General features: G+C 35.4%; 1 protein-coding gene across 4 annotated transcripts in view; it reads right to left on the bottom strand.

The window, feature by feature from the left end:
• Window positions 1-1,843: 1,843 nt before the first annotated feature.
• The window catches only part of zmp:0000001236 (mastermind-like protein 2), a 97,652-nt gene continuing 89,296 nt past the window's right edge, over window positions 1,844-10,199 (bottom strand). For all 4 annotated transcript variants that reach the window (XM_067366081.1, XM_067366079.1, XM_067366080.1 and 1 more), the window contains 3 exons: window positions 6,962-7,129; window positions 4,155-4,263; window positions 1,844-3,463 (listed from right to left, as the gene is read on the bottom strand). In XM_067366081.1, coding sequence (XP_067222182.1) covers window positions 2,637-3,463; window positions 4,155-4,263; window positions 6,962-7,129 — 1,104 coding nt within the window. In that variant the 3' untranslated portion in view covers window positions 1,844-2,636. The remainder of the gene's footprint in view (window positions 3,464-4,154; window positions 4,264-6,961; window positions 7,130-10,199) is intronic.

Here is a 10,199-nt window from a genome sequence, read left to right as displayed (position 1 = left end):
GGTGCCTGATATCTAGCGCACTTCCTATATAAGCATATTATATAGGCTCATATAGGTTTTAATTCTGACTTGATTTTAACTTTTAATTTTGGCTTGTGAATATTAATAACATGATATACATTCTGCCCATTTGACATATACATTCTGCCCATCTCAACATATGAACATTTAACAAAAGTGAAAACCAAAAATATGTAACATCTTTTGATTGTCAGAAATATATTTAAATCTGGTTTACACACATAGATGTCTTCCTCTTTTCTGGTGTTTATATGATTTAGCTTCCATACTGTTTATGTACTTCCATTTGGATCTGATATGGGTTGCGAGTATCAAGTCTCAAGACTTAATCGCTGGTCTCAAGTCAAGTGTCAAGTAATGATGGAAAGGCTGATGTCTCAAGTTACAGGGTTTAATCAGTTTAAGTCAAGATCTTAATTTAAAGCCTTGCAGTCTTTGATTTCTATCTGGTATAAAACATGTTTATTTATTTTTATTTATTTAAATACTGCTGTAGGCCAGTATTGATTTAAATTAAAGCGACATTTTTACAATATGGTTCAGTTAGTGTTAGTTTACAAATAAATTATTATTCATTCTTAAAGGATTAGTTCACTTTAAAATGAAAATTACCCCCAAATTTACTCACCCTCAAGCTGTGTATATGACTTTCTTCTTTCTGATGAACACAATCGGAGCTATATTAATAAATATTCTAATGCATCCCAGCTTTATAATGGCAGTGAACGGGGACAATGAGTTTGAAGCTCAAGAAAGTGCATCCATCCATCATAAACGTACTTCCACATGGCTCCAGGGGGTTATCATCATAATGGATGGATGCACTTTCTAGAGAGCTTCAAACTCGTTGCCCCCGTTCACTGCCATTATAAAGCTGGGATGCATTATTAATATAGCTCCGGTTGTGTTCATTAGAAAGAAAGAAGTCATATACACCTTGAATGGTGAGTAAATCTTGAAGTAATTTTCATTTTAAAGTGAACTAATCCTTTAATTCACATTTGCTCATAATTAACTAATTAACGTGAAGTGTTAAATATATAGTATATGTAGAAATTAACATTAACCAAGATTAATAAATGCTGTAAAATTATTGTTAATAGTTATTTCAAACTTTTTATTTACAACTAATGTTAACATACAATGGTTATGTAAAGTGTTACCTAAATAAATAACTATATCTAATAATAAAATACAAATAACGTTTTTGCTTGTTCATATAGACTGGACACATGACTGTGACATTTGGTTGGTTTGTGAGAATGGGAAAACAAATAATGGTAGTGAAAGTTATTTTAGGTAGTTCAGTTTTAAAAATCAGCTTAGGTAACTCAATGACTGATAGACTATAGTGTGAGGGAAGATTGGTTCCCACTTTATATAAGCTGTCTTTAACTACTATGTACTAACAATTAAATTAATAATTTGATTCAGTGCACTTATTGTGCACATACATGTTTTTACATTGCACCTATAAGTGTAATTACATGCAGTGTCCCACCTATCCCACCTCAATAGCAGTAAATACAATATGAACACAATACGTACATTGTTCTTATTTTTGGTTGCAAGAAATTGCTTTTACTATGGAGCTGCAATATTAAGAGCTTGTAAGTAGCAGTATTTTATAACTGTTAGTGAATAGCAATGATGGAATCTGGGCTGATACAATCAGATTGTCTGAATCTGGTAATAACAACAGGGGACCTAAGACAGAGCCTTGTAGTACTTCACTTCCATTTGACCTGGAATATAAGAAAGAAATAATCAAAATGTTCTGTAAATGTTCTTCTTTGATGTAGTTTATTATCAAAGGCTAAATTGACAATAGGATATACACTTATGACAGAATTATAGTGCATTATAGAAAAGAAATAGAAAAAATATCTTTCATATAACTGAGATACAGATGTACAAATACAATATTACCAATAAGAACTTTTAAAACTTACTGTGTCTTTCTAAAGAAGGGTGACTTTATCAGTTAACATCATCTAACATTCTATGAATATGTTTATTCCCTTTACAGATTTTACTCTTTTGGATGGGTAATAAATGGCTCTTTTTCAATACCCGTTGATATGTACTTCGAGAATGGATAGTCAAAACAGATCCAAACTTTTCACGTCACACAATAGTATTTTTAAATGTTCAAATATTTAAGGTGTATAACCTTGAACTATAAGAGCCAGATTAAGCAAAATATTTACCATGTCAAACTGCCTGCTTATTAAGTGTCAATGTCATGCTCGATGGCTCCATCATGGCAGTCTAATCACAGTTTCTTTTATATTAATCCCTGTGCTAATGGAGTAACAAAAGCTCTAACAGAAATCTCACAGCGTTTTAATGATAACTGGTAAGAATATAGGGGGTAGTGTGTGTTTGATTTAAAAAACAAAACAAAAAATAACAAAACATTGAAGCAATGAACGTGAATCTTTACAACATGTTAGTAGAAGATATGAAGAAACAACCCAACAATATACTAGTACATATAATACATTTGTTTTCCACACAAATACAAGGATGATAAAGTATTTTAACAGGCCTTTCACATCAGGCTCCTAATACAGACATTTCGAACAAAATTCTCATGCTTTGAGTCTGTTGTTTTATGAATGTCCACCGAGAATTTCCTCCAGGTTGATGTCTTTCATCCAGTCATCATTGCCCGAACCTGATTTAAGCAGGGAGTCAATGAAATCAGAGTCTGCGTTTATCCCTGGTACCGTGTTATCATCCTCCGGTAGGAAGTCAAAGGTCAACCGACCTGCTCGGTTGTTCTGATAAGTTGCTGAGCTTTGGCTCAGCCCTCCAAATGTGGTCGGGCAGCCCTGCTGTTCGGGGGAGGACTGGGTCAGACAAGTCATCCCAGGAAGTGGGGGTATTCTAGGCTGACTGGATCTTGGAGCAGAGCTTCTGATCGCAGGGTTTATGGGTAGCAGGCTAGAATGAGGCGCCACCTGGTTAGGTGGGCAAATAGACCTCGGAGGAAAATGAATGTCACTTTGGGGGGTCACTGTATTGGGGAGCCTTTTGACATCTAGTCCTGGTAGAGTGCCACTCTGTTTGGCGCTGGTTGCCCAGCTCAAAGCAGTGTCCATCCTGCTGGTATTGGTGCTCATGTCACCCAGTCTTTGCCCCAGCAGGGAATCTTGACTGACGCTGGTCCTCACATGCTGAGTGCTCGTTTGAAAAGTGGCACCCTGGCTGTTTGTCCCATGGAACTGAGGCTTGTTTTGCTGATGCCCCATTCGGATCAGGGCACTAGGTTGCTGTCGGAGCTGGTTTGCACAAGCTTGAGCACCTGTGGGTCCTGAATTAGGGTCTTGTCCAAGTGGAAATCTTCTCTCTCCTGAGGTGGGAACCATCTTGGTACCCTGTCCACTGGGCAGGTGGCATGATAAAGGCTGGATGTCACTTTGGTCTGACCCATTGCCTGTTGTGTGTGTATATATATATATATATATATATATATATATATATATATATATATATATATATATATATATATATATATATATATATATATATATATATATACATATATATATACATATATATATATATATATATACATTAAAAAACAAAGAAAAAAACAAAAAAATGCTGGTTTAAAATACTGATTTACCTAGCAATATCATATTGTAAATGTTGAATATCTGAACTAAGGTTTGGTGTGGTTCCTTAATCCAAACCTGAGTTTAATTAATCATACCACATCATCAGCGTGAGTATATTTATTTCATTTACTTTAAATGTAGTTCAATCATGACAACTCTCTGAATAGTTTATGCAAGTTAATGGATATGACAGTTTATGTATTACATGTCTAGATCTGCTATGCTACTGCAGTTGGACTTGCTACTGCCAAAATATACACAGACACACTGCTGCTGCATAAATGGACATACATAAATCCTGTAGCAGATCTAGGCAGGTGGAGCTGGGGAGGTTGAGGGGTTGAACCAGAATATCAAATGTTTTAGCACGCAATCTCATTGGCTAAAAATCAGCAGAAGTGATGCAATTATTAGCAGACTGCATATATAGGACCTATCAGCCTGCACACAGTTTCATGATTGAACTAGATATTTCCCATAATATGACACTAAAAATACAATTCACACCTGAGTATAAGCTTGGCTGTTGAGCTCCAACTGCATTGCGTGGGTGTTTATAGTCTGGTGGAGGTCGTGTTAGATGACGACTGAACTGATCCTGTGTGCTCAGTTTCTCCTGAAACATTTATAGAAAAAGGACATTTAAAAGTTTAGGAATAAAAACATAGATTAAAACTGAACAAACAGTCAGTGGTTCAAATTCACAAATGTAGGGGAGATTGGGGCTAGATGTCAGGAAAGTTTCTTAAGTGCTGTAGTGCATATTAGTAACTAGCAGTAATGTATTGACTAACACCTGGTTCAAACCTGTCCTAAATGAAAATAATTTAAAGGACACTATAGTTCAAAAATTTGGGGTCAGTAAGACTTTTTTGTTTTTAATAAAACTGTACAAACCTGATTCCAAAAAAGTTGGGACACTGTACAAATTGTGAATAAAAACAGAATGCAATGATGTGGAAGTATCAAATTTCAATATTTTATTCAGAATACAACATAGATGACATATCAAATGTTTAAACTGAGAAAATGTATCATTTTAAGGGAAAAATAAGTTGATTTTAAATTTCATGGCATCAACACATCTCAAAAAAGTTGGGACAAGGCCATGTTTACCACTGTGTGGCATCCCCTCTTCTTTTTATAACAGTCTGCAAATGTCTGGGGACTGAGGAGACAAGTTGCTCAAGTTTAGGAATAGGAATGTTGTCCCATTCTTGTCTAATACAGGCTTCTAGTTGCTCAACTGTCTTAGGTCTTCTTTGTCGCATCTTCCTCTTTATGATGCGCCAAATGTTTTCTATGGCTGAAAGATCTGGACTGCAGGCTGGCCATTTCAGTACCCGGATCCTTCTTCTACGCAGCCATGATGTTGTAATTGATGCAGTATGTGGTCTGGCATTGTCATGTTGGAAAATGCAAGGTCTTCCCTGAAAGAGATGACGTCTGGATGGGAGCATATGTTTTTCTAGAACTTGGATATACCTTCCAGCATTGATGGTGCCTTTCCAGATGTGTAAGCTGCCCATGCCACACGCACTCATGCAACCCCATACCATCAGCGATGCAGGCTTCTGAACTGAGCACTAAAACAACTTGAGTTGTCCTTATGCTCTTTAGTCCGGATGACATGGCGTCCCAGTTTTCCAAAAAGAACTTCAAATTTTGATTTGTCTGACCACAGAACAGTTTTCCACTTTGCCACAGTCCATTTTAAATGGGCCTTTGCCCAGAGAAAACGTCTGCGCTTCTGGATCATGTTTAAATATGGCTTCTTTTTTGACCTATAGAGTTTTAGCCGGCAATGGCGAATGACGGTTTTCTGGAAGTATTCCTGAGCCCATGTTGTGATTTCCATTACAGTAGCATTCCTGTATGTGATGCAGTGCCATCTAAGGGCCCGAAACTCATGGGCATCCAGTATGGTTTTCCGGCCTTGACCCTTACGCACAGAGATTGTTCCAGATTCTCTGAATCTTTGGATGATATTATGCACTGTAGATGATGATAACTTCAAACTCTTTGCAATTTTTCTCTGAGAAACTCCTTTCTGATATTGCTCCACTATTTTTCACCGCAGCAGTGGGGGAATTGGTGATCCTCTGCCCATCTTGACTTCTGAGACACAATGCCACTCTGAGAGGCTTTTTTATACTCAATCATGTTGCCAATTGACCTAATAAGTTGCGAAATTGGTCCTCCAGCTGTTCCTTATATGTACATTTAACTTTTCCGGCCTCTTATTGCTACCTGTCCCAACTTTTTTGGAATGTGTAGCTCTCATGGAATCCAAAATGAGCCAATATTTGGCATGACATTTCAAAATGTCTCACTTTCAACATTTGATATGTTATCTATATTCTATTGTGAATAAAATATAAGTTTATGAGATTTGTAAATTATTGCATTCCTTTTTTATTCACAATTTGTACAGTGTCCCAACATTTTTGGAATCGGGTTTGTACTTTTATTCAACATTAAACTGGTCAAAAGTGACAGAAAAGACATATATAACATTATTTATAATTTTTATTATTTATTTCAAATAAGAAATGTTTCTTGAGCAGCAAATCAGCATATTAGAATGATTTCTAAAGGATCATGTGATATTGAAGAAGATAGTGGAATGATGCTGAAAATTCAGATTTCCAATCACAGGAAAAAATTACATTTCAAAATTAGGGCTGCACGATATATCGCATGTGATTGTCACGCGCATTTCGTCAGTAAAGCCGGTTCCCTGATTACCGCTAAATCGCCATCACCTGCTTTCAAATGGAGCGGCATTTAATAGACAGAGCCGTAGTTCACTGACAAGCCACGCAAAATCACATTCATATCGCAGATGAACGCGATATTGCATGGTTTGCAGGTGAACTACGGTGCAGCCCTATTCAAAATATATTTAAGACAGCCAATCTTGAAACTGTAAATATTTCACAATATTCATGTTTTTACTATATTTTTTTTTTGTATTTTGTACAAACGCAGTCTTGGTGAGCATAAGAGCCTTCTTTCAAAAATATATATGAAAAGATCTTACTAACTTACCAAGTTTCAAATGGTAATGTACACGTATTTAAGGGTTTAATAGTAATTTTTTGGCCACGACTTTAAGTTATATGCATACATGCAGGAATTGACTATTGAAAAATAAACCTCCCCTTAGTAAAAGTGTAACAACTAGCTCTGGTCTCCAAAAAACAAGGTAGTGCTCTTTCTGCAAGTTGTAAAATTCATTCCCATCTCAGAAAACATTAAAAATAGTCATAAGTATTTGGATATAAAGGACATTTCCAAACTGTAGCACTCACTGTGTCAGCGATGGCGTGTTGCGGTTGACCCAGTTGTCTTTGTATGCTCTGGTCTTGGCCTGGGTTCTTCTGCTGAGAACTGAGAACTGGAGGCCTCTGCTGTTGAACCTGGCCTGTTATATCTGCAGGACGCCCATTTGCTGGTAAACGAGGTCCTGGTGATATTCCCTACAAATAGATAACGTGTTATTATTATCTAAACTGCACATCAAACTGACTGCTGCATTAAATCCTACTGTGATTGAACAATTAGTCCACTAGAGGGCGAGATTTGTTTACAGTGAATCTGATGTTACACAGTCACTGTTCACATGTGACTTCCTGTGTGTGGTGATAGGGATTTTCCATAGCCTTTCCCACACTGTTCTATCACTTGGAGAAAACACGTCCATGGCTATATCCATAATGGGGACATAATGGTACCAAAGGGAGGACAAATTAGAATTAGAAATTCTCAAAACATCCTGTTGTTTTAATATGCCTGCAGTGACACACAGACTGTAAATAAATGCTTGCTCTTACATTATTTAGAAAGCACAGTCTAACAGACTGTTGTTTAAACGTGTGAACAGTTTTTGGTTTTAAACCACTGGAATTTTGTTAGACACCCTGGTCAATGAGTCTCTCAGGACTAGATGTTAGTAAGGATTTTTTGCATACAGTAGCACAGGTTTACTGTATGACTGATAGTCGTGCTCAGGCCCTGCTGCACTCTTATGAGACTGATCCTATGGGGCACAACCCAATTGCTGCCAGCAAAGGACAGATTTATTCAGCCACAGGGCAGAGGCATGCAATAACAGATAATCTCATAGGCCTACTTATCCCGTTTTTTGCACTTTGCTGAAATGCACTCTTACTGGAGGCTGTGATATTTTATGTTAGTTGCTTTTTCAAAGCACTTATTAAAACTCACTTGGATGTGAGCAGAGCACTACTATTATGAAAACAGACACCATTATCGGTTTCAAGGTTGTTTAACTATTAAGTATAACAGGGATTGAACAGCGTACAGGATTTTGCAATTTTGCGAACAATTTTGAACATTTGTTAAATAGTTTTATCATATGTTCTTATATTTTTGTAATGTGTTTTTTATAAAGTAATAATTTTGTTATAATGATGTTTTGATCTATTTGCAATTTAATGCATATATAATGCAATTTGCAACGGTTGCTATTTACTTTTTCCGGCAATCCATGTTTTCACTGTTATACGGTAGGGGGCGCTGTTAATGATCTTCTGAAATAATACAGAATCTCCAAATCCAAAAAACAACTCAAGAGGGTCTGCATAAACCTGAAGGTGCAGACAGAAGCTGCTTACGCACAGCATATAAATCAAATTTTGTGAATATGATCAAAAATTCTGGTGCTTTCTGGCAATTTTTTCAGAAAATGTTGGTGTGGAAAAAGTTAAAGTAGTTTTTCAATTCAGTGATATCTTTAAAAAGATGTTGTGCAGCTATATACAAATATAGATTAGCTACCATAAAATAATCTATTTTAATCTTTTATTATAAGCTTTGGTAGTCAGAAAACAGAATTGCTAAACATTTTTTTAATGCAATAATTAATGTATTATGGTTTATTTTTCATCAAATTGCCCATGTTTGCCTGAGCGGTTTACTTGAAACAGTTGAGTATTCTCCAAAAAGGAGGGAACGGGTAAAGAACAAACAATATGCATGCCAAACTTTATTTTATTATTATTATCAAGGGTTCCTTGAACATTTAAGCAATATTTCACCCAATTCTGTGTCATTATTTACTCTCGGTCATGACATGCCGTAATTGCATTCCTGTAACTCAACCAGCAGATAATGGCACTAGCAACACCAAGGTCATGGGTTCAATTCCCAAGGAATGCATGAACTAATAAAATGTATACCTTGAATGCAAAGTTGCTATGGATTCAATGTATAATGCATAAGTGTAACACTAGAACAGGGTAAAATTTACCCGTGGCTGCTTTTCAAATGTACATAACAGATTTTCAATAAAAAATCCTAGTTTCCCAGTCATTAACTTTTACTAAAATTCTTATTTACAATCCCCTGTTGTTAAAAATTGTTCAGATAAAACCAGATAAAAAAAAAGGGCATTTATACTTAGTCGAACCAAAAATCTTTCCGAAATGTTTAATATATTAATATATATTTTTACTAGTATAATACATATTATACCCAACAATTCTTCATTCAGTGGATTACCAGTAAAATTGATAGAAAATTTGGAACCAAAAATGGTAGCACTTTATTTTACAGTCCAGTTCCCCATGTACATACTACATACTTATTATAGTAATTACAATAGCTGTGCAATAACTATGTATTAACCCTAATCCTACCCCTAAACCTAATCTTAACCCATGTAGTTACCTTATATTAACCAGTACTTTCCTGGGTAAGTACAGTGTAAGTACACGTAAGTGTACATACTGTAAAATAAAGTGCAATCACAAAAATTATTCAGACTCTGACCTGACCATGTTTTACTTAAGTGTTATCTGACATAACTGAGATTAATTTTTTTTTTTTTTTTTTCTCTGACACAGTTACTCTGAGATCTTGTTATACTTTATTACTATTTTTTAAACTATAGTGAATAAACTGGATTAATGAATGAAATGTTCAAGGTGTCTGAATACATTTTGGTTTGTTTGTATAAGTGCCAGCGGGTCAAATTTACCCATATATGCCTTCATGTTTGCGCTGTCATTTTCACGCCGCTTATGTTTTAACGTTCTATGTTACTAGGCAATGCCTTTCACCCACTGAGATTAAGGTAATCAGTTTTAGTTACAATGGATAAAAGAAGGTGATTTTATGAATGCCAAACAGATATTAGAGGCACTAAATGCCATGAGTTATGAGTGCTATTTATTCTAGTCTGCCCGTTTCCCAAAAGAAATTTCCGATCTATGATGTAATGAATAACATATATAAAGAATGAATAATGAATACAATTTTTTTTATAATTACCCCAAGTTTATTGGTGGTGTTCTCTTATTCAAATTATACATAACTAAACAAATTAAAAATGAATTAGGTGAAACCTAATTAATTTGTCGTTGCATCATAGCTTCCTCTTAGTGCATAATTATTGCTCTTTACTGTCTATTCAGGGTATTTTAGTAATTTAAATAACATGGCTTATCTTAATTTGTGATTAATAACATTTTATTATAGTATTACACCACTCAAATATGTATTTTTTCCTTGTAATTCTCGTTGTCA

The sequence above is a fragment of the Chanodichthys erythropterus genome, chromosome 17, assembly GCF_024489055.1.
Source record: "Chanodichthys erythropterus isolate Z2021 chromosome 17, ASM2448905v1, whole genome shotgun sequence".
Lineage (NCBI taxonomy): Eukaryota > Metazoa > Chordata > Actinopteri > Cypriniformes > Xenocyprididae > Chanodichthys > Chanodichthys erythropterus.
The sequence above is the reverse complement of the archived record's forward strand: the minus strand, read 5'-3'. Positions and strand labels throughout refer to the sequence as shown.